The 25,484-nt window shown below is 40.2% G+C and overlaps 1 protein-coding gene across 3 annotated transcripts in view; it reads left to right on the top strand.

The window, feature by feature from the left end:
* Positions 1-25,484, top strand: part of MCCC1 (methylcrotonyl-CoA carboxylase subunit 1) — a 62,398-nt gene that overhangs the window by 4,279 nt on the left and 32,635 nt on the right. The window contains exons 3-7 of one of the 3 annotated variants that reach the window (XM_007195357.2): positions 1,466-1,602; positions 4,666-4,761; positions 16,552-16,673; positions 17,091-17,238; positions 17,327-17,448. In XM_007195357.2, coding sequence (XP_007195419.2) covers positions 1,466-1,602; positions 4,666-4,761; positions 16,552-16,673; positions 17,091-17,238; positions 17,327-17,448 — 625 coding nt within the window. The remainder of the gene's footprint in view (positions 1-1,465; positions 1,603-4,665; positions 4,762-16,551; positions 16,674-17,090; positions 17,239-17,326; positions 17,449-25,484) is intronic. The other 2 variants (XM_007195358.2, XM_028162104.2) reach the window with 2 other exon arrangements.

The raw sequence follows: 25,484 nt of genomic DNA, 5'->3' as shown, positions 1-25,484 counted from the left end.
TGAGTAAGAATTTATGTTAATAAGAGTATCTTGAATTTCATGACTTCTAAAGGCTTATTAACAGCTCTCCCTGATCTGATCACACTGGCATTGATTCTAATCAAGGTCAAAATGGAAAGGCAGCAGAAACTAACACACCACTGTAAAGCAATTATACTCCAATAAAGACGTTAAAAAAAAAAAACCCACAATGAGGGGGTACTTCCCTGGTGGTCCAGTGGTTAAGACTCCACACTCCCAATGCAGGGGGCCCGGGTTTGATCCCTGGTCCGGGAGCTAGATCCTGCATGCATGCCACAGCTAAGAGAGCGCATGCTGCACCTAAGGATCTCGCACACCGCAGCAAAGGATCCCGCATGCCGCAATGAAGATCCTGAGTCCCGCAGCTAAACCCGGTGCAGCCAAAACAAACAAACAAACAAACAAACAAAAAGAAAGGCAAAGAAGATAACTTGGTTTACCCAGAGAGACAATCTACAATAAAGACAATAGAGACACTATAAGTTAAAGTGACCCTATCTCTGCCAAGGTCTAACTTTACCCTACACAAGTAGCAACATCTACAAATATTGGACATTGAAAAGAAATGCACTGATATTAGCTAAAATGGTTATTTGAGGCTTTGTTATACTGATTTTACCAAAACAAATGTTTATAACCTAGTTAATATCATAGAATATTTACATTTGGCCCTCTAGTATCCATAGGTGCTGCATCTGCAGGTTCATCCAGCCAAGGATCAAAAATATTTGAAAATTCCAGGAAGTTTCCAAAGCAAATCTTGAATTTGCTGTGCACTGGCAACTATTTATATAGCATTTACATTGTACTTACAACTATTTATGTAGCATTTTTTAAAAAATTAATTACTTTATTTATTTATTTTTGGCTGCGTTGGGTCTTCGTTGCTGTGTGCGGGCTTTCTCCAGTTGCGGCGAGCAGGGGCTACTCTTCCTTGCGGTGCACGGGCTTCTCATTGCAGTGGCTTCTCTGTGTTGCAGAGCATGAGCTCTAGGCATACAGGCTTCAGTAGTTGTGGCACATGGGTTGAGTAGTTGTGGCTCACGGGCTCTAGAGCACAGGCTCAGTAGTTGTGGTGCATGGACTTAGTTGCTCTGTGGCATGTGAGATCTTCCCAGACCAGGGCTCGAACCCATGTCCCCTGCATTGGCAGGGAGACTCTTAACCACTGTGCCATCAGGGAAGTCCCTGTAGCATTTATATTATATTAGGTATTATAAGCAATCTAGAGATGATTTGAAGTAAACCGAAGGGTGTGGGTAGGTTATATGCAAATAGTACACCGTTTTATATAGTATTAGTATTTATGCATCTGCGGGTTTTGGTGTCTGCAGGGGTCCTGGAACCAGTCCCCCATGGATACTGAGGGACAACTATATTTTGCATTCTCATTCCTTAATTCCCCAGTAACATTTGTGTATGGTTTTCATGGTATTTTAAACAGGACGAAACATTACCAAGGTCCTCATTGCAAACAGAGGAGAAATTGCCTGCAGGGTGATACGAACAGCCAAAAAAATGGGCGTACAGTCTGTGGCTGTTTATAGTGAGGCCGACAGGAATTCCATGCATGTTGACATGGTACGTTGTTAAAAACTGGAAGTCAAATTTTGTAAGTGATCGTATTTGTTTATTGTGTCAGTATTTTACTTCTTTGTTGACAGTTTATATTTGCTAGTATTAACAGTGTCTAAGTAGGTAAGTTCAAACTGCTCACTGAAAATTTATCTTGGGAACCTTTTCCAAACGTAACACCAGTGGAACTAAACTGTGTGCCTAGTGGTATAGTTGACTTCTAGGCAAGGTCCTGTCTCATCAGGGATTGGTTAAAACGGTTCAGAGAATGTGGCTGGCCCACAGATCACACTGCCAGTGGCGCACATCCAGATCCCTGACGTACCAGGAGAAGGATCGAGGTCAGTCTTAGCAACTACCAGTTACTGGCCAAGGGATCTTAGACAAGTCATTTAATGTTTCTGAGCCTTGACTTAACTGTAAAATTATGACCAGCTTCACCTGGGCTTTCCACACTGCCACTTTTCCCTTGAATTCTGTGCAGGGACTATCTCAAACCAGTTTTGCTCCATTCCAACCTCTGACTCTCCCTCTACCACCTATTCTCAGCAGATGATCTCGAGTCACAGAGGACATAGAACTGAGCTTCCTGCCACAGAATCTGCTCGCTGCATCTGCATCTGTCCTCTTCCTATCCAAGGCTAGTTGTCTTCCTGTGCTGTGGAGTCCTTTTCCTCTCCCCTGTTAAGAATCTTCCATTTTCTTCTTTTCTCACTGTATACTGTCACTCTAGATCATATCATCAACTGCTGTGGCTTTGCTAAAAACTTCCAAATGTCTATTTCTAGCCCAAACTTTCTTTTGAACATGATACATGTCTATCCAGCCTCCCACTCAACACCTCCACCTGGATGGGCACCAAATCAATATGTCTGAAACTGAACTCATCACCTTTCATCTGTACTGAGCATGCTTTTCTTGCAGACTTCCCTAACCCAGTAGGTGGCAACACCATCGCTCATAAAAATAATAATGCCAGAGATCTGGGAGTCTTTGAATATCTCCCATCTTCCTCCCCTCTCTACATCCTTCCCCCTTCCCCCTTCCCCATCTAGACAATCTCCAATTGCTGTTAGTTCTGCTTCTCAAACATTTCTTTCCACTTCTTTCTGCCCTCTACCACCTGCACCTTAAGTCAAAGCCGCTATCATCTTCGCTTGGTCAAGTGCTGTAGCCTTGTGTGTGGTCTCCCTACTTTACCCTTGACCCCCTCCCACAATATTTTCTACACTTCAGCCAGACTGATAGCTTAAAAATCAGATTTTTTTCATGTTACTCCTATGCTTTAAATGCTTTAAACCTTTTTATCATCCTCCAGATTGTCAATAATTTAAAAGATGGATAGTATTCAGTGTTGGTTAATGTGGTTAGAAATTAGGTTATTGATGGAAATGTATATTAGTGACACCATTTCAAGGGATGATTAACCAGGAGCGATTAAAATGTCATATCTTTCACCCAGCCCTGCAAACACTCCTCTAGATCTCTGTCCAGAGACATACTCACACATATGTGCACCTAGAGGCATGCACAAGATGCTGCCGGCATCTATTTGCCATTACAGCTTAAATGTCCATTTAGAGGTACCTGATTAAATGAACTGTGGTACCTTCATACTGTGGAACGTTATGCAATTGTTATAAAAAAATGAGGTAGACGTGTGTACTAGCAAGGAAAGAGCTCTCAAGACATACTGTTAGTGAAAAAAGCAATTGCAGAAGATGACTCTAGAGTTTGATCCTATTGGTGTAAAAACAAAAACTAAAACTGTTGTATGTTTATATAAATATATTCAAATAAATAGGAATGTGGATATGGAAAGGTATGTCCCAAATTGATCATAGAGGTTATATCTGGAAGGGGTTTAGAATGAGGGAGAGGGGCAATGCCAAAGGACTCCTTTGCTTCTGTATTATTGTTCACAGTCTTCAGAATGAGAATGGAGTTGTGTATTGTGGAATTAAAAGTTTAAATTAAAAACACACACTTTAAAAAGTCTCATCATGTGTCCCCTTGGGAGACAATCCAAAGCTTTAACCTCCCACAAGGCCCTCTGAAATCTGCATCCCCCTGTCTTCCAGCCACATGTCTGGTCCCTGACTCCTTACTCATTGCTCCAGCCACACAAGCCTCCTTCAGTCCCTCAAATGGGCCAGATTTCTTCCCACCCCAGGACCTTCGTATGTGTTGTTTTCTCTGCCAGTGAGGCTTGCCCCCATCTGCATTCCTGTTGAAAACTCCACCGCCTCCGCCTGTTTGCCTGGCCAGGTCCCAGGTCAAGGAGCCCCTTGACCTTCCCTCCCAGCCTTTCCCTGACCAGACTAAACCTGTTCCCCTTCCTCTTACCTGCATTGTGTCCTCTGTGTTTCCTTCTTGGCCTTTATCACAGCTGTCATTAAGTGTGTGAATGTATGTTTGATGTTTGTGTCTTCCTCTAGACAGAGACACTTGTCCTATTTTCTGATGTATAGGCAGCTTCACCTCAAAGCATGGCGCATAGCGGGCCTTCAGTAAGTCTTTGAATGAATGAATGATATTGTGTATCTGGTCTGCTTCAAGGGGTGCTATGATTATATGAAAGTTTTAAGGGGCAATATATAAATAGTTCATAAATGTATAGAAGGGGTATTATCATACTCTAATAATTATACAAACTTAAGGAAACTTTGTAATTTTATTTCTTACTGTATACATCTATTGTATATTTTGTCTGTGTTGTCAAATTGTACATTTTTGGCATTAACTACATTTAAGGTTACTATTGTTGCTAATAATAATACTGTGACTAATGCCTCTTGCCTTCTAACCCAAGGCACTTTAATTTCACTCTAAGTGTGTGTTTTACACATAAAAGTCAAGTTTTGGTACCTTCCTCCTGCGAAAGATTCCAAACTGGCTTATTTTTATAACATAGACATGAGCTGCTGCTTCTGTTTCTCAATTCTTGCATTGTTCTTAGGAGCCAGCATTTTTATTTATAATAATAAGATGACCCAGCAGCAGTTCTGTATAGTGTACTAGTGTGTACCAGCTGTGTGGTCTTTTAAGCATGTAATATTCCTTCAACAGGCAGATGAAGCACATTCCATCGGCCCCGCTCCCTCACAGCAGAGCTACCTTTCTATGGAGAAAATCATTCAAGTGGCCAAGATCTCCGCTGCACAGGTAAAAGAGTCATGAAGAAATTTGCATTGCAGGGACTTCCCTGGCGGTCCAGTGGTTAGGATTCTGCGCTTCTAATGCAGGGGGCGCAGGTTCGATCCCTGGTTGGGGAGCTAGGATCCCACATGCCACGTGGTGTGCCCAAAAAAAAGAAGAAATTTGCATTGCAAAAGGAATAAGTTTTGTACAGGTTACACAAAATTGCTTATTATTTACAGAACTCGTTCTCTATTTTTAGCTGTTCCCAAGATTTTTACATTTGATTATGGGATTGTTATTGTAAAGTAGGCATGTCGCTTCTCACTCCTCAGCCACTCTACTGTCTTACTGAGTCCTGTGCACTTTAGATCTTTGGGGAAACAGGTGGAGGGAGGGTTTAATTACAAATTTAAATTAAGAGGGAATTCAGCTCTTCTACCTTCAAAGCCAGATCCTAGGAACATCGGATTCTTTGGGAGAAATAGATGGTGCTCTAAATTACAAGGAAAAATAGAATCAAGAAAGAAATCCTTTTCCCTCTTGACTTCCCAGTCTTATTCTAAGGCCCTGCTCCCTGTTTTTCCAATATCCTAGACTCAAAATTTTGCTGTTATTATATCTGTCATCCTTCAAAATAAAATAGGAACCAACTTGTGTTGAATCTTTCTTTGAAATGTCTCCAGAAGTTGTTATTTTTAATCACACAGCCAGACCTTATGATCTCTTATCTGGATTTCTGATTCTCAGCTGGTTTCCCTACTTCTAAATCCCATGCCCATCCAATGAGTTGTGCTAGACAGATAACTGCTAGCAGTTGTTTTTACTGCAAGACAGATGTAAGACAGATGTTTCTTAAACCCTTGTTTCATTATTACCACCTGCTCTTTTTTTTTTTCCTCAATAACTTCACCCCTTTCTCATCCTATTCCCCAGTTAGTAAATCTTTTGTGGTTATAAGATAAAGTTCAAACTCTTCAGCCTAGCATTTAAGAGTTTCCAGTATTTGTCAAAACTTATTTCTCATCGCCACTTGTTTATTATGGTTGCAATGAACTTTCCTCTGTCTTTACATATCATGCTTATTTCTCTAGGCATTTACTTATATTGTTCCATGTGCCGGAAATGCTCTTTTCCTCCTTCTCATATCATTCATGCATTTATTCACTCAGCAAACGTTACTTGGTCTCCTGCTTTGTGCCAGCTTCTAAGCATGTATGCAGGGACTTCCCTAGTGGTCCAGTGGTAAAGGATCCGCCTTCAAATGCAGGGGACGCAGGTTCGATCCCTGGTCGGGGAACTAAGATCCCTCATGCCACGGCGCAACTAAGCCCATGCGCTCTAGAGCCCATGTGCCGCAACTCCTGAGTCCGTGCACTCTGGAACCTGCACACCACAACTAGAGAGAAGCCCGAGCACCGTAACGAAAGATCCCGCATGCCGCAACGAAGATCCCACGTGCTGTAACTAAGACCCGATGCAGCCAAATAAATAAATATTTTAAAATAAAGCAATGACTAACGCAGTTTATACCCTATGTCTGAAGCTACACTCTTGTAGGTGAGGCAGAAAATAAATACTGGGTTGGCCCAAAAGTTTGTTCGTAAGATGTTACGGAAAAACCTGAACGAACTTTTGGGCCAACCCAATATTTAAAGGAATAAAGAACTAATATAACTAGGAATGTTATAAGTGGTGGGAAGAAAGTAAAGCCAGATAAGGGAGTAAAGACTGGTTAGGAAATGCTTTTAAATAGGGTGATCAGTGGAGGCCTCTTTGAAGAGGTGACACTTGAACAGGGACCTGCCTGATGAGAAGGAGCCAGCCATATGAAGCACTTGACGAGAAAGGTTCAGTCACATGGGACTGCCAGGACGCTGAGATGAGTATAAGCTTGTGGTCAAGGGACAAAAATATTCAGTGTGGATGGAGTGAAGGCAATGAGGGGCTGTGTCATTCAGGATCCAGTTAGTAAAACTGAAATTCCATTAGATATTTCAACAGAGGGAGATTAATTTAGGGATTAGTTTCACCAGTGTTAGAGGACTAGAAGAGAAAAAAGTATGTTGAAATTACCTACTGATAAAACTACAGGTATTGATAACCACCCCTTGGGCTGGGGAAGAGGTTGGAGGAAGGACCTTCTGCAGCTCTTGCTCGGTTCTCTATGGAGGGGCCCTACCTGGCTGCAGGGAGCATAATGAGGCTGGTTCTGGAAGTTCCAAGAGAGACTAAACACGGGAACTACTGCTGCCCAGGGTGGAAGAACAGGAAGCTTCCCTGGCTTCCAGTTTCCCTACAGTGACCCCTGCTGGTGGAACCTGATAGGAAACCAGCTGGCAAGAACAGTAATTTGCAGGGCCCTGTCGCCAAACTCAGTACGGAAGGTTGGGTTTGGAGCTGGAAAACCAGCTGACACAGGAGGGAAGTGGTAGATGATGAAGCTGAGAGTGGTAGAGACAGCATCATTCAGAGCATTATAGGCCTTACTGAGGAGTTTGCATTTCATTCTAAGTAGCTATTGGAGGATTTTAAGCAGGGGAGGGAGGTGATCTGATTTATATTTTAATAAGATCATTGTGGCTGCCGGTGGGGAATAGGCTAGTGGGATAGGGCAAAGGTGGGGTGATAACAAACACAGCAGGCAGAGTAATTAGGAGTCAATTGCAGTAGTCTTGCCCTTCACTGCCACTGGAATTCCTGCCTCTTACAATTACTTTCATGACTCTAGTCACACTGATGTCTCCCTTTTCCTTTAGCATTTGCTTTCCTGTTCCAGTCATCTTTATACTTAATTAGCTATTTTCTTGTTTAACAATTTTAATGCATATCATGACTCCTCAACTCACTTGTGCTCCGTTTAAGAGAAGAACCCACAACTGAGACTTATTTTCTCTACCTCCTAACATTCCCATGACCTGGCACAGAGGGTCATTAATTTGAATTAATGAATATATGCAGTTGTTTTGTATTTATGTGTTTCTGCATCTCTGTTCTCTTCTTTAGAATCAGAGTTTCTAGACTGAACAATGTAGGCACTGATTTATACACATAGGTATTTAAAACATGCTTGTTTCTAAAGCTTTTTAGTTATCATTTGGAGTAAAAGGCCCTTAGGAATCCAGGCACTTTAACATAATTGTCACTTTGTATTTATCGCATGTTTGACCTTACATGAGACAGTATCATTACCGCCATTTTACAAATATAAAATGCACAGGATACGTGATACCCAAAATCATCTAGTCTCACTACTCAAAGTGTGGTTCATGGCATCATTTGGTAGAAATGCAGCTTCTTAGGCCACACTCCAAGCCCACTGTAATTTACATTTTTATGCATAATTTGCATTTTTTCAACATCCTCAGGTACTTTGAAAGCAAAACTCATCTCATCATTGAAAGAGAAAGAATTAAACAAAAGTATGCTGACTCTCAGCCCTATTGCCTATTTCTTTAAGTAACGACTCTATAGCAAATTTATGATATGTTAATTCTGGAGAATTTGTGAACTCTGTCTATCTGGATTAGTATTATGTTAGATGCCATAATAACACAAACAATGAGAAAAGAGTAAATAATTTTCACACATTTTGCCTGGATATTCAAGATTTGAGGTGACTTGCAACATTACAGATAGTGGTTAAGACTAAGATAAAAGCAAAAAATAAGTAATATGGGACTATTATTGGGGCATAGTGGTTGGAATTAAGTCAGAAAACTTAGGCCAAGGAAAGCTTCTTTAGTTCTTCCTGGCAGCCCTGATCAAAAAGGAAATTTGGTGGGTTACAATTTACAGGGCTCTTTAATAAGAGGATATTTACCAATTAAGGGAGCAAACCTTGCCCTCACTTTGACTTGGAAGAAGAATCATATTGATCCTTCTAATAAAGCAGCGGTCCCCAGCCTTTTTGACACCAGGGACTGGTTTCGTGGAAGACAATTTTTCCACAGACCGGGTGCAGGGTGCGGGGATGGTTTTGGGATGATTTAAGCACATTACATTTATTGTGTACTTTATTTCTATTATTATTACATTGTAATATATAATAAAATAATTCTACAACTCACCATAATGCAAAATCAGTGGGAGTCCTGAGCTTGTTTTCACTTGCCACTCTCTGATAGGGGTTTTTGGGGTTTTTAAAAATTTATTTATATATTTATTTATTTTTGGCTGCGTTGGGTCTTTGTTTCTGTGTGGGCTTTCTCTAGTTGCGGTGAACTGGGGCTACTCTTTCATTGCGGTGGCTTCTCTTGTTGCGGAGCACGGGCTCTAGGTGTAAGGGCTTCAGTAGTTGTGGCACATGGGCTCAGTAGTTGTGGCTCGCAGGCTGTAGAGTGCAGGCCCAGTAGTTGTGGCACATGGGCTTAGTTTTCCTGCGGCATGTGGGATCTTCCCGGACCAGGGATCGAACCTGTGTCCCCTGCATTGGCAGGCGGATTCTTAACCACTGTGCCACAAGGGAAGCCCACTGATAGGGTTTTAATATGAGTCTGCAAGCAATTGATTTACTATGATCTCTGTACAGTCAAGCCTCTCTGCTGATGATAATCTGTATTTGCAGCCACTCCCCAGCTAGATCCCTCTCGTGTGCAGTTCACAGTAGGGTTCGCTCTCCCATGAGGCTCTAATGCCGGCGCTGATCTGACAGGAGGTGGAGCTCAGGCAGTAATGCGAGCAATGGGGAGTGGCTGTAAATACAGATGAAGCTTTGCTCGCTCGCCCCCCCCCGCTCACCTCCTGCTGTGCAGCCTGGTTCCTAACAGGCTGTGGACTGGTACCAGTCTGTGACCCAGGGGTTGGGGACGCCTGTAATAAAGGACATTGAATGACATGTGCATAGTGATTTTGAAAGAAGTTTGCCAAAAATGTAGAATTCTTTTTTTTATACAAATACAATTTTTAAAGGGTATGTTCCATTTACAGTTATTACAAAATATTGGCTATATTCTCCATGTTGTACAATATATTCTTGTAGCTTATTTTATACATAATAGTTTATACCTCTTAATCTCCTACCCCAATTTTGCCCCTTCCGTTTTCCCTCTCCCCACTGGTAACCACTAGTTTGTTCTCTACATCTGTGAGTCTGCTTGTTTTTTTTGGGGGGGGGCCGCACAGCACGGCTTATGGGATCTTAGTTGCCCAATCTGGGATCGAACCCAGGCCCCTGGCAGTGAGAGCACCAAGTCCTAACCACTGGACCACCAGGGAATTCCCTGCCTTTTTTTTGTTGTATTTGCTAGTTTGTTGTATTTTTTAGATTTCCTCATATAAGTGATATCATAAAGTATTTGTCTTTCTCTGTCTGACTTATTTCACTTAACATAACGCCCTCCAAGTCCATCCATGTTGCTGCAGATGGCAAAATTTCATTCTTTTTTATGGCCGAGTAGTATTCCATTGTATACATATACCACATCTTCTGTATCCAGTCATCTATTGATGGGCACTTACATTGCTTCCAGATCTTGGCAATTGTAAATAATGCTGCTATGAACATTGGGGTGCATGTATCTTTTCAAATTAGTGTCTTTATTTTTTTCAGATATATACCCGGGAGTGGAATTGCTGGGTCATATGGTAGTTCTATTTTTAATTTTTTGAGAAACCTCCGTACTGTTTTCCACAGTGGCTGCACCACAGTGGCTGCACCAATTTACATTCCCACCAACAGTGTAGAAGTGTTCCCTTTTCTCCATATCCTCACCAACATTTGTTATTTCTGTTCTTTTTGATGGTAGCCATTCTGACAGTTGTGAGGTGATATGTCATTGTGGTTTTGATTTGCATTTCCCTGATGATTGGTGATGTTGAGCATCTTTTCATGTGCCTGTTGGCCATCTGCATTTCCTCTTTGGAAAAATGTCTATTCAGTTCTTCTGCCCATTTTTTAATCAGGTTGTTTGTTTTTTTGATGTTGAGTTGTATGAGCTGTTTATATATGTTGGATATTAATCGCTTATCAGTCATATCATTTGCAAACATTTTCTCCCATTCAGTAGGTTATCTTTTAGTTTTGGCAATGGTTTCCTTTGCTGTGCAAAAGCTTTTAAGTTTAATTTGGTTCCATTTGTTTATTTTTTCTTTTATTTCCTTTACTTTAGGAAATGAATCAAAAAAAATATTGCTGCAATTTATGTCAAAGAGTGTTCTGCCTGTGTTTTCCTCTAGGAGTTTTATAGTATCCAGTCTTACATTTAGGTCTTTAATCCGTTTTGAGTTTATTTTTGTATATGGTGTTAGAGAATGTTCTAATTTTATTGTTTTACATGTAGGTGTCCAGTTTTCCCACCACTTATTGAAGAGACTGTCTTTTCTCCATTGTATATTCTTGCCTTCTTTGTCGTAGATTGATTGACAAGTGTGTGGGGGTTTTTTCTGGGCTCTCTATCCTGTTCCATTGATCTGTTTGTCTCTTTTTGTGCCAGTACCATACTGCTTTGACTACTGTAGCTCTGTAGTATAGTCTGAAGTCAGGGAGCATGATTCCTCCAGCTCTGTTCTTTCTCAAGTTTGTTTTGGCTATTTGGGGTCTTTTGTGTTTCCATGTAGACTTCTAAATGTGGCCATTTTAACATAGGCGTTTTTATAGATGCTAGAGTAAAATTTACACTTGAGCTAAATTTCTGGTGATTTGCCTGGTAACATGGCTATATTGAGAGAATCTAAAAGATGTAATGGTAAGCATGTTCATTAGGCTAGTCCTCTTGACAGTCAGTTTTCTCAGGCCTTCTCTGGCTGGGAAAGAGGTAGTAGTAGTAAGTGCTGGCTGAAGATTAGAATCACTGAGGAGCCTTTTAAAGAGAATGTTGATACAGTACCATGGGAGGGGCCTAAAGTCACCTGGAAGGGAGCTTTATGCTCTCTGGTGGAATGCTAGTGATTATTTCTTGAGCTGAGTGTTGTCTACACAGGTGTATTCAGTTTATGAAAACTATGTTTATAAAAGCTGTATACTTATAATGTGCACTTTTTTGTAAGTATATTATTCTTTAGTGAAAAGCTTTTGCCAGACCTCACTGATCCCCTTAGTTATCTGGATTAGCTCCTGAACATGAATGTTTTGTAAAAGTGCTCCAGTTTCTTTTAATGTGCCACCAGGAATGAATAACTTTGTTCGAGATGTTTCAAAATCACTGACAAGTAACTTTAATGAATATAGCAAGTTATTTAACTAAATACTGGTCATCTATGTGGTTGACCAAAAGGAAATCCAAATGTCATAAGAATCACAGATGTGGGTAGGAAATTCTTGGTAATAAGAATTTGAAAAAAAAAGAATTTTTGAGGGAGTTCCCTGGTGGTCCAGTGGTTAGGATTCCAGACTTAAACTGCCGGGGGCCCAGGTTTGATCCCTGGTCGGGGAACTAAGATCTTGCAAGCCACGCAATGCGGCCAAAATTAAAAAATGTTAAAAAAAAAAAAAAAAAAAAAAGAATTTGAAGAGTATGGCTTGTCCCCTCCACCACGGAAAGGACACATCTCATTTTTGCTGAAGACAGAGCTAATAACAACAACAACAACTTTGGACCTGTGCATATGCTTGAACAAGCACAGAGCAGAATAGACACAAACTAAAAACATGGAAGAAATTATTTTGGCAGAGATTTAAGGGTAGGAGATGATGCCAGTTTTCTGTCTTTATTGTTAAAGGCGTATTAGTACTATGGGATGAACAATCTAAACAGGCTTACAATCCTGTGATCCACCAGGGTGAATTGGCAGCTAGATACATGCCTGATGGCTTGGAATTAGCCTGCTGGTAATAGTAGTATTGTTAGATTTCCTTTTTAATCCATTCAAATGCTCGAGGATACTGTGGTTTGGATATATTAAAGTGTTCACCCTAAGAGAAATTAGTTAAACTTCTTGAGGCCATTCCCATAATGTGTTTGAATATTATTTTTTGCAAGGAGACAGCTGCTTTTCTTCTTAGTTATGAAGGGAGAGTATTTATCTAGTTAATCAGGGTTCTGTCAAATTAAGTATCTGTTCCAAAAGAAAGGAGGCTAGCAACCAACACTTTGAAAATGAAATTAAGGAAACAGTTACATTTGTAATAACATCAAAGAAAATCAAATACTTAGTAATAAAGTTAGCAAAAGCAGTTCAAGACCTATGTACTGAAAACTATAAAACATTGCTGAGAAAAATTAATGAAGACTTGTACATGCATGTTTATAACAGCATTACTCATAATAGCCAAAAACTGGGAAAAATCCAAATTAATAAAAAACAAAATATGATATATCCATACAATCTGTAAACAAATGTGCTGTATTCGTCCATGTTGTGGCATGCATCAGTATTTCATTTTTCGTTTGTGGGTGAACCACAGAAAATTATGCTAAGTTTAAGAAGCCATACATATAAGGCTATGGACTATATGATTCCATTGTATGAGACTTCTAAAAGAGGCGAAATTATAGAGAGAAAAAGCAGGTCAGTAGTTGCCTGGTTCTGTGAGCAAGGATTAATCATTTATGCACATGGGTACATAAGAACTTCTGGTAGAAGTGTTCTAAATCCGGATAATATTTATAGTCCAGTTATAGCACAGTTGTATAAATTTGCTAAATTCATCAAACTGGAAATGAGTGAATGTTATGCATTGTAAAGCATACCTTTAAAAAAGCTGTTAAAAAACTAGGGAGGACTGGGATGTAGGCCTCTTTTACTTTGCCTAATATAAATAATATTTGACATTTCATGAAAAATGACTAAAATTAAACTTTGGTTTAAAAGGAGCAAAACTCCAGGCTGACATCAAAATGTGATTATTTAGCATTTTATTCACTATCTAGCATTTTGCTGTTTGCTGTCACTAAGATGTGGGTTTTTCTATTCACGTGAGTTTCCCAGACATCTGAAGCTACTGCTTTTATTTTGAAATGTCCTTTGGACATAACTATTTTGAAATAGGGTTGGATAAGCTTTTTATTTTTACATTCTCTTGGTTATAATTAAACATACTTAATTATTATTTTAAAAGAACAAAAATGCCCTCAGAACTATTGAAGTTGGAGAGTTGCCTTATTCCTCACTAAACCATTTAAGCCTTTTTTTTTTTTTTTTTTTTTAATTTTTTTTTTATTTATTGATTGATTGATTGATTGATTGCTGTGTTGGGTATTCGTTTCTGTGCGAGGGCTCTAGTTGCGGCAAGTGGGGGCCTCTCTTCATCGCGTTGCGCGGGCCTCTCATTATCGCAGCCTCTCTTGTTTCAGAGCACAGGCTCCAGACGCGCAGGCTCAGTAATTGTGGCTCACGGGCCTAGTTGCTCCGTGGCATGTGGGATCTTCCCAGACCAGGGCGCGAACCCGCGTCCCCTGCATTGGCAGGCAGACTCTCAACAACTGCGCCACCAGGGAAGCCCTCGCCACCAGGGAAGCCCTTAAGCCTTTTTGCTTTCCTCTGTTTCCACCCTTTTCACTGTCAGCATGTTTCTCTTAGCAGTCTTGCTGTCATTCAGTTACTGATTTTCCTCTTCTGTGGCCTAGAAAGCCAAGTAAATAAATTTCTTAAAACTCTAAGTTGCAAGTGGTTAGGTTAAAATATGAGGGGGGTCCTCTTTCACTGAAGTATATATAGACTTTAGTACTCTATGACCTTTTGTTTGCTTCTTAGCTTTTTTTCTGGAAAGGTGACATCTGCAGATAGTGACCTGAAGCTAAATGAGTTAGTATTATGCTAGGGTGCTCTTTTCAGCTTTTGGATACGTGGCTTCAGTTCTAGGCCAGCTTTATATGGAGACACTACAAACAACCGCCCACTCCCCTTACCACTCTGAAGCCCTTTACTCCTACTTGCTGATATTACTTGACATTTCGTGTATATTGGGCTGGCCAAAAGTTTCATTCGGTTTTTTCTGTAAGGTGGCTCTAGTAGCACTTAGTTGTCTTTAACTTCATTTGAAGCAATTTTGTTAGGTTGTATGTGACAGCTGTCATATCAGCGTGCACTTAAAAAAGACTTATCAAAATTGGTGAATTTTTGTGTAGCCATTTTAATACTGAAGATGGAAGAAAAAAAGCAACATTTTCGGCATATTATGCTTTATTATTTCAAGAATGGTAAAAACGCAACTGAAACGCAAAAAAAAGATTTGTGCAGTGTATGGAGAAGGTGCTGTGACTGATCGAACGTGTCAAAAGTGGTTTGCGAAACTTTGTGCTGGAGATTTCTCGCTGGACGATGCTCCGCTGTCGGGTAGACCAGTTGAAGTTGATAGCGATCAAATCAAGACATTAATTGAGAACAATCAACATTATACCACGCGGGAGATAGCCGGCATACTCAAAATATCCTAACCAAGCGTTGAAAATCATTTGCACCAGCTTGCTTATGTTAATCGCTTTGATATTTGGGTTCCACATAAGTTAAGCAAAAAAAACCTTCCTGAACATATTTTCACATGTGATTCTCTACCTAAACGTAACAAAAATGTTCAGTGTTTTAAACAAATTGTGACGGGTGATGGAAAGTGGATACTGTACAATAATGTGGAACGGAAGAGATCGTGGGGCAAGTGAAATGAACCACCACCAACCACACCAAAGGCCGGTCTTCATCCAAAGAAGGTGATGTTGTATATATGGTGGGGTTGGAAGGGAGTCCTCTATTATGAGCTCCTTCTGGAAAACCAAACGATTAATTCCAACAAGTACTGCTCCCAATTAGACCAACTAAAAGCAGCCCTCGATGAAAAGCATCCAGAATTGGTCAACAGAAAATGCATAATCTTCCGTCAGAATAACGCAAGACCACATGTTTCTTTGTTGACCAGGCAAAAACTGTTACAGCTTGGCTGGGAAGTTCTGATTTATCCACCATATTCACCAGACATTGCACCTTCGGATTTCCATTTATTTTAGTCTTTACAAAATTCTCTTAATGGAAAAAATTTCATTTCCCTGGAAGACTGTAAAAGGCACCTGGAAAAGTTCTTTGCTCAAAAAGTTTTGGGAAGATGGAATTACGAAGTTGCCTGAAAAATGGCAGAAGGTAGTGGAACAAAAGAGTGAATACGTTGTTCAATGAAGTTCACGGTGAAAATGAAAAGTGTGTCTTTTATTTTTACTTAAAAACCAAAGGCACTTTTTGGCCAACCCAATACCTAAAAGAATTTAAAGCAGGAACTCAAACAGGTATTTGAACACCAGTGTTCATAGTGGCATTATTCACAATAGCCAAAAGATGGAAACAATCCACACGTCCATCAACAGATGAATGGATGAACAAAATGTGGAATATACCTGCAGTGGATCATTATTCAGCCATAAAAAGGAATGAAATTCTGATACATGGATCAACCTTGAAAAACACCATGCTAAATAAAATAAGCCAGAGACAAATGGACAAATATTGTATGATTCCACTTTTATCAGGTACGGAGAATAGGCAGATTCATAGAGATGGAAAGTAAAATAGAGGTTATCAGGGAATGGGGAATTACTATTTAATAGGTATAGAGTTTCTTTGGGGGATGATGGATGATGGTAATGGTTGCACAACATTGTGAATGTACTTAATGCCACTGAACTATGCACTGAACAGTGGTTAAAATGGTAAATTTGATGTGTGTATTACCATAATGAAAAGAAATACAGATTTTTCTGGTTTGGGTAAGGCTTTAGAACTTTAGTATTAAAGTTCTAAAGAAACCTCTCTTTAGAAACATATTCTGATAGAGACCACAGTATACCTATCACCAGTATAGGGAGAGACCTCCCCAGAGGAAGATTCCATCCCCTGCATCAGAGTCTGCCAGTGGAGCACTAGAAGGTTTATCCTTTCATTTCTCCTTTCTAGGCTATCCATCCGGGATATGGTTTTCTCTCAGAAAACATGGAATTTGCTGAACTGTGTAAGCAAGAAGGAATTATTTTTATAGGTCCTCCTTCATCAGCAATTAGAGACATGGGTATAAAGAGGTATGAGTTTATATCTTTTAAATACAGCCATAGGAAGACTAATTGAAATGGTTTGTTTTAACTATAATAGACATGTTAATTATACCCTTTTGTCATCATAGGCAAAAGTTATTTATTTGCCACTACAGTGAGTTACAGAAAATATTCAACTAATTAGTGTTTCTAATCAATGTGTTAATCAGTTTTGGGGGATTAAAAACAAGGTGGAATGAGCTACCACATGAAAACTGGATTGAGAAAACTAATAGATATTTTAACATTTGTATTAATATTTGTTGTCTCAGACTATAGTCCTTTTACCTATGGAATGTTTTATTTTTAAAGTTCCATTGTATTTTATATACTAGGAAGTATTTGTGTTTCCCTTGTATGAAATAATTCATAGATTTGGGGCATCTTGGTTTTTTTATTCTAAAGCACAGCCAAATCCATCATGGCTGCTGCTGGAGTGCCTGTTGTGGAAGGTTATCACGGTGATGACCAATCAGACCAATGCCTGAAAGAGCATGCTAGGAGAATCGGTTACCCCGTCATGATTAAAGCCGTCCGTGGTGGAGGAGGAAAAGTAAGATTGCGCATGCTCGTGTTTTCCATTTTGGGCTAGTCTAATTTGTTTTACTTATGTTGTAGTCGTAACTATCTTTCCATCTTAGGGTATGAGGATCATTAGATCCGAAAAAGAATTTCAAGAGCAGTTAGAATCAGCGCGGAGAGAAGCTAAGAAGTCTTTCAATGATGATGCGATGCTGATTGAGAAGTTTGTGGACACACCAAGGTGGGTTCAGCTTTTTTTTCCAACTCAAATTTTTTTTAATTAATTAATTTATTTATTTTTGGCTGCGTTGGGTCTTCGTTGTGGTGCGCGGGCTTCTCATTGCAGTGGCTTCTCTTGTTGCGGAGCATGGGCTCTAGGCGCCCGGGCTTCAGTAGTTGTGGCACGTGGGCTCAGTAGTTGTGGCTCGCGGGCTCCAGAGCGCAGGCTCAGTAGTTGTGGCGCCTGGGCCTAGTTGCTCCGCGGCATGTGTGATCTTCCCGGACCAGGGCTCGAACCCGTGTCCCCTGCATTGGCAGGCGGATTCTTAACCACTGCGCCACCAGGGAAGTCCTCAATTCATTTCTTGTTGATGGAATTTAGAGTTTTCAAAATAAAAAAAAATTCTTGTAAGAAACTAAGCTTTATCTTACAGATAAAGCATCATTTGAGATGCTCAGAAAATGGTAATAGTTAGCCAAATTGAATTGTGAGTGATATGTTAACAAATATACTAATAGCTCACCCTTGTATTACACTTAACCATGTGCCAGGTTCTAAGTATTTTACATATACTAAGTAATAATCTTGCTATCCTTCTATTTCTAGTCTAATTCCTGCAACAATCCCATTAGGTGGACCCTGTTCCCATTGTTCAGGTGAAAATACTGAGCAACAGAGTGGTCATCTGACTTGCCTGAGGTCTCCCAGCTGGGAAGTGGTGAAGCTGGGATTTGAATCCAGGCAGTTTGACTCCAGAATTCACACTCTAAGTGACCACACCGAACTGCTTCTCTGGGTACCACTATAGCAGATACTATGTGGATTTCTAATTTATTTTATTATCAGGAATTTTATTTTCATGTGTATTGCTTAAAATAAGATATTGATTATAGATGCTTCTTGTTTCATAGATTTTGTGTTAAATACAGACACACACACACACACACACACACACACACATACACATATATATAAACCTGTAAGTCAAGTGACTTTATAGAGAAAAATTCATTTGGGGACCATGACCAGAGCGAGGTGTACCTTGAAGGTAATGAACTAAAGCTTCAGGCCCTTCTCTTGCATGAACCTCTTTGAAGATCCTGTACCCAATTTTGTACTCATCTTAAAGTGGGCTCCCAAACTGTTTTTGTTTCAAGCCCTACAAAACTTAGAACTGTCCCTGAGCATGGCACAGTAATTAAATTCATTTAGAATGCGATAGTTAAAAAAAACAAAAAAGTCAATCTCAAAATAGGCCAGTTGATTAGGAGAGCACAACGTATGCCACGAATTAGTGGGAAATAAGGCAAAAATGGAGGAAGTTCTAAGGTAAATTGAAGGTTCCTTTCCACAGTATCTTTCCGAAAAGGATAGGCTAACTATCCACATTGGCATACTCTTGAGTTAAAATTGTCGTGGAGAGATCAGCTAGCTATTTCAGTGACTGTAACTCAATGCCTGCAACATTTTTGAAGATGTAGATTCTTTACTTGTGAAATGTTAGCTAAATATTACCTCACATTGTAATTTATTCTCTCAATACCTGGAAAGCTCCTGGGAATCAAGCACCTGGTAGTTTCTTTCTTTTTATTTTCCCATATATATTACCTGGCATTATTTTCTTCATGATAGGCATCAGTAATATTTTTTTAAATATAGAAATAATATGAATACATTACAAACTTGGAAAATACAAGAGATGGAAAACAAAGTCAGTCATAAGCTCATTCTCCTAATATAAGTATTAGCATTTCTACATATTTCTCTTCTGTGTTTTCTAGTAATAACATTTCAATACCATGATAATCACTATTTTATATTCTGCTAAATAATTATCTGTTGAGTTAATGGAGTACCAGAAGATTATCAAGGTGGTGCTGATAACTGAGAAAAGTAGAAATCAAGATGTATTATATAATAAATCTGATCAGACCCATTGAGCTTATCTGAAAGGTTGGGATAGGTAACAGTCTTCAAAGTGTACTATTTTAGAGGATTAAAAAAGAATCAGATTCCTTCCTCACTTCACATTCAGTGCACATTCTAGAGGGATTAAAAATGTGAGAGGGTATCATGATCCCTGTTACAGATGGAGAAGCAGGGCCAGAAGGTGAAGTATCGACCAGTTCTCAGAGTCACGTCTGCCTGCCGATGCCTGTCTGGCTGCTCCAGGGCCTCCAGTAACTGACCTTGTGTAGCACCTTCATGAGCAGAAGACTCAGATCCAGCTCCTGACCTGACACACACACGAGTCATGAGACCAGGACCCATTTCCCAGGCATGTGACCTGGGCAGTTGCACAGGGCCCTGAGCTCAGAAGGGTCCATATTTGGTTTAATACCCCATGGAGGCATCTTAAAATTCTTAATAACATTTTAAAAGGGGCCCTGCATTTTCATTTTGCAGTGGATCCATACATTATGTAATGGGTCCTGCATGTGACTTTGGACGAGAAAAGGAACAGGTGAGATGAGGAAATCTGGCTGGGGCAGCCACAGAGGAAGCAGAGGCCAGGGGTTGTGAGGGCTCTCTCTTCTCGGTTCTCAGCAGATCCCTCCATCCCCTGCTTTGAAAGGAAACAATAGCTCCTGCTTAAGAGGCTTCACCTCCCCAGCCTTTTGGGTCAAGCAGATTCTGCATATGAGTCATATGTGATATTTGTCTTTCTCTGTCTGACTTCACTTAGTATGATGGTCTCCGGTTTCATCCACGTTGCTGCAGATGGCATTGTTTCGTTCTTTTTAGTGGCTGAGTGATATTCCATTGATATATGTACCTCATCTTCTTTGTCCGTTCGTCTGTTGATGGACATTTGGGTTGCTTCCATGTCCTGGCTATTGTGAACAGCACTACAGTGAACACTGGGGTGCATGTATCCTTTTGAACCATGTTTTTCTCTGGATATATGCCCAAGAGTGGGATTGCTAGATCGTATGGTAGCTCTATTTTTAGCTTCCTGGGGAGCCTTCATGCTGTTCTCCATAGTGGCTGTGCCAGTTTACATTCCCACCAACAGTGCGGGAGGGTTCCCTTTCCTCCACACCTTCTCTAGCAGTTACTGTTTGTGGATTTTTTGATGATGGCCGTTCTGACTGGGGTGAGGTGATGCCTCTTTGTAGTTTTGATTTGCATTTCTCAATTGCACTGTTTTTATGTGAAAAAGGAATGGGACTTTTTTTTTTTTTTTTACCTTTGGGTAGAAACTATAGGGAGGTCTATTTTAGTTAGATCTTTGTAACACAGCGGGTGAGGGAAAGTTTTGCGAAGGTTTTTAAAGACAGTTGAGAGAGGGGGAGATGTTTCCAGAGGGTTGTGGAGTCTCCTCTGGGCCGAACCCTGATAGCCACGCAGGCCACTCCTGCTCTGTCCAGTGGAAGACTGGCTACTGCACATCTCTTCATCTTACTGATAAAGCTTCTAGGAGGCAAGTATTTGTCAAAGCCAATGCCATGGGGCTTCCCTGATGGCGCAGTGGTTAAGAATCCACCTGCCAATGCAGGGGTCACGGGTTCAAGCCCTGGTCCGGGAAGATCCCACATGCCGTGGAGCAACTAAGCCCGCGAGCCACAACTACTGAGCCCACGAGCCACAACAACTGAGCCCATGTGCCACAACTACTGAAGGCCACACACCTAGAGCCTGTGCTCCGCAACAAGAGAAGCCACTGCAATGAGAAGCCCACACACTGCAACAAAGAGTAGCCCCCGCTCACCACAACTAGAGAAAAGCCCATGCACAGCAACGAAGACCCAACGCAGCCAATTAATTAATTAATTAATTAACTAATTTAAAAAATCTATTTTAAAAAATGTGAATAGGAAAATAAAAACTTTAGAACTCTTAGAAAACATCAAGGCAGTCCTACTAGAAACCAGCTGCGTCTGTCTATCTCGCCAGACCCCAGCAGTGGCTGAATTGGAGTGGCTGGGATTTGATGCACTTCTTGGTTCTCAGACACTGTGCTCCAGAATCTCTACGTTAGATGAAGCAACACAGAAAAGGATCATCAGAAAAGGGAAAATAACAAGAGTGATTTGACAACCACAGAAATCCTAACAGAACACAGATCCTCAATGAGCTTCCCTTGTAAACAACCAAAGGAAAAGTGTTTCCAGCTTCTGAGAAGTCAGAAAAGAGCTATGTTTTGCTCCTGGTGGGGCCCCCGTATGTTCACTTCAGAACCTAGAGTTCCTGCTCTAGTGCCTCCTCCCCTGGAGCAGCTAAAGGATAAGGGAGAGTCAGTGGACGTGGTGAAGTTTTACAATTGGAATTTGAAAAACAAACAGCTCAGCTCCAACATGCAAAGAGCATAGAAGTTGTTACTCACACCCAAAAAGCAAGTAAAAATCTGAACAAAATAAAAATCAATGAATTTTAGACCCATCAGAGAACTGAGGCCACAAGGCAAACCACCACCCTGAAATCTGGGCAGGCAAGTGAAGACAGCAAATCCCAGCCAAGGTCAGCTAACCTAGAGCAGAAGCTGCGGGAGCCATCAGCTGATAGGGACACTTAAATGGGAATTTAGACAAATTACTAGAGGCTGCGTGTGGACTAGCTTGATGGGGAGGGCCCAGTGTTAGGGGGAACCCCACATTTTCATAGGTTTTTCCTCCAAGGACACCACCAAGTTCTCAGAGTGAAAATCCAAGAAAAATTCCCTCACATTTTGGGGCAGGAGGAGGAAAAAAGAAACCATTCTGAAATAGGCCCAGAGCTGTCTTTTCTCCCTACCAAAGGCCAGCACTCTAAGGGAAACTTTGCCAGAGCCTTTTCTGTCCCGGGGGAAGGGCAGTTAGCCAACTCTAGTCTTCCTGTTTCACGTAAGGGAAGAAAAAAAAAAAAGCTAAGAAACACTTCTGAGGGACACAGACCCACTGAAAGACCGAGATTTAATCCTAAGATTATAGAATGCTTTCCCTCGCCCACACCCTACTGCCATGTCACCAGGGCTCCTGTATAATAACCAGGTTACAACTGAAAGAGCTGCAAGACACAGACTCTGATTAAGGAGTTCTTAGGGAAACCCAAAGACAAAAGGAGAAAAAACAAAGCAAGGACACTAGAGGGAACTGAAGCCTCTGGCACCTGTAGCTACTGCAGACATTGAACACAGCCTGCCTCCTAGCCAGGCTAACATAAAACCTCACGTGAAAGTTTTGTTCACCTCAGTTCCTGTTCTGTGACTCATTATGCCTGGCATTTAACCAAAAAAAATTACAGGGCGTGCTGAAAGACAAGAAAAGCATGGTCTGAAGAGAAAAAGCAAGCATCAGAACCAGACTGAAATATGACACAAATTTTGGAATTACCAGGTTTAGAATTTAAAGTAACTAATATGTTAAGGGCCCTAATGGAGCAGTAGGTGACATGCAAGAACATATGGGTAATGTAAGCAGAGAGATGGAAACTCTAAGAAAAAAAATCAAAAGAAAATGCCAGGAATCAAAAATATTGTAACAGAAATGAGGAATGCATTTGATGGACTCAGGGTAGACTGGACACAGCTGAGAAAAGAAACAGTGACCTTGAACTTATGTCAGTGGAAACTTCCCAAATTGAAATGCAAAGAGAAATAATGAAAACAAACAGAACATAATATCTGAGAATTGTGGGACAATTTTAAAAGGTGTAATATATGCATCATTTGAATACTACAAGGAGAAGAAAGAAAGAGGCAAGAGAAATATTTGAAGTAATAATGGCCAAGATATTTCCAAAATTAATGACATACACCAAATTATAGAACCAGGAAGTTCAGGGTATACCAAAAGCAGGATAAATGTCAAAAATTTTTTGAGTCATATTAAAACTGCGGGAAACCAAAGACAAAAAAAGTCTTGAAAAAAGCTACAAGGGAAAAACACCTTATCTATAGAGGAGCAAGGATAAGAAATACATCAGACATAGCTAGTAGGAAGCAGCCACATAGCACATGGAGATCAGCTCAGTGCTTTGTGACCACCTAGAGAGGTGGGATAGGGAGGGTGGGACGGAGAAGCAAGAGGGAGGAGATATGGGGATATATGTATATGTATAGCTGATTCACTTTGTTGTACAGCAGAAACCTACACACCATTGTAAAGCAATTATACTCCAATAAAGATGTCAAAAAAAATAGAATAGTGGGTCGTGAACAAATTAAAAAAAAAAAGAAATACATCAGACTTAAGAGTGGACTGTTAAAATAAACACTGCATATTTTCAAGAAAAAAAAAAGAATAGAGTGGAGTAAGATATTTATAAAGGGTTGAAAGAAAAAAAATCAGCCTATATATTCTGTGTCCAGTGAAATTATCCTTCACACTTGAAGGAGAAATAAGGACTTCCTCAGACAAGCAAAAATTGAGGGAATTTGTCACCGGTAGACTTGTTTACAAGAAATGGTTAAGTTCTTTAAGGAGAAGGAAAATGATGCAGGTCAGAAACTTGGATCTCTATAAAGAAAGGAAGAACGATAGAGAAAGAATAAACAAAGGCAAAATAAAATCTCTTGGTTTTTTTATTCTTAATTGATCTCACAGATAAGTTTATTCAAAATAATAATAGCAAGAATGTGTTTGGTGTTAGTAGCTTAAGGGTAAATAAAAATAGGAGGAAAGATCAAGGAGGCACATCCAAAAGGAAGAAATCAGCTCCTATTATTTTGTCAAGAGAATATGTTGGACAAGTTGGAAATTTTTAAATGGAACATTCAGTAGAAATGATATATCAAGAAAAAAAATTCTTCCAAGTGGTTTAATGAAGTGTTTCATGAGGTAAACAGAAAGGAAGAGAAATGAGCCACTGTGCTGAAATAGTACATTTATAAGACTTTCTGGGTTTTTAAAAAATTTCTTCTATGTTTGACAATTTTTATTTTAAAAACTCAACAGAAAAAAATGCTTGCTGGTCACTCATTTCTGTATTATGGTGGTGAATGTGTGAGGTGAACTACAGTATGAACATATCAAAATGAATCTGAGAAGAATGCTTTCATGTTCACCAAATGGTCTGTGTTACCCTTATTTTCTTAAGTGTTACGTGCATTTACTCTTTTTCTCTTTTTTTTAATAAAGTTATTTATTTATTTATTTTTGGCTGCATTGGGTCTTCGTTGCTGCACGCGGGCTTTCTCTAGTTGCAGTGAGCAGGCTTCTCATTGAGGTGGCTTCTCTTGTTGTGGAGCATGGGCTCTAGGCGTGCGGGCTTCAGTAGTTGTGGCATGAGGGCTCAGTAGTTGTGGCGCACGGGCTTAGTTGCTCCACGACATGTGGGATCTTCCTGGACCAGGGCTCGAACCCATGTCCCCTGCATTGGCAGGCAGATTCTTAACCACTGCGCCACCAGGGAAGTCCTGCATTTACTCTTAATATGACTTCTGATAATTTTACTATTTTACACTCAACATTAAAGTTCCTTTTTTTGTTTTTTATGATTTAATGTTAGTATATTCTTTTTTTTTAATTTTTTAAAATTTATTTTTATATTTATTTATGGCTGCATTGGGTCTTTGTTTCTGTGCGAGGGCTTTCTCTTGTTGCAGCAAGTGGGGGCCACTCTTCATCGCGGTGCGCGGGCCTCTCACTATTGTGGCCTCTCTTGTTGTGGAGCACAGGCTCCAGACACGCAGGCTCAGTAATTGTGTCTCACGGGCCTAGTTGCTCCGCGGCATGTGGGATCTTCCCAGACCAGGGCTCGAACCCGTGTCCCCTGCATTGGCAGGCAGATTCTCAACCACTGCGGCACCAGGGAAGCCCAATGTTAGTATATTCTTAAAAAATGAATGATCCATATAAATTTATTTCTTAACCTTTCTATGGATGAGCCATTATAATTTCCAGTCTGCCTTAGTTTATAAAATCTGACTGTAAGAGTTGCTTTTTTAAAATCCACTGATCATAAAAATATGTTTTCACTGACTTTTTGAGGATACATGAATTGTGACTATAACTTGTAATTTTGATGTATTCAGATTTATCAGTCTTTTCCTTGGCAGTTTGTACTTGCGACTTGCCCCTACTGTGAGGTCATAAATATGGTATCCAGTGTTTTCTGTCTTTTCTTATTTCTCACTC

The sequence above is a fragment of the Balaenoptera acutorostrata genome, chromosome 4, assembly GCF_949987535.1.
Source record: "Balaenoptera acutorostrata chromosome 4, mBalAcu1.1, whole genome shotgun sequence".
Lineage (NCBI taxonomy): Eukaryota > Metazoa > Chordata > Mammalia > Artiodactyla > Balaenopteridae > Balaenoptera > Balaenoptera acutorostrata.
This window is presented reverse-complemented; position numbering and strand designations above follow the sequence as displayed.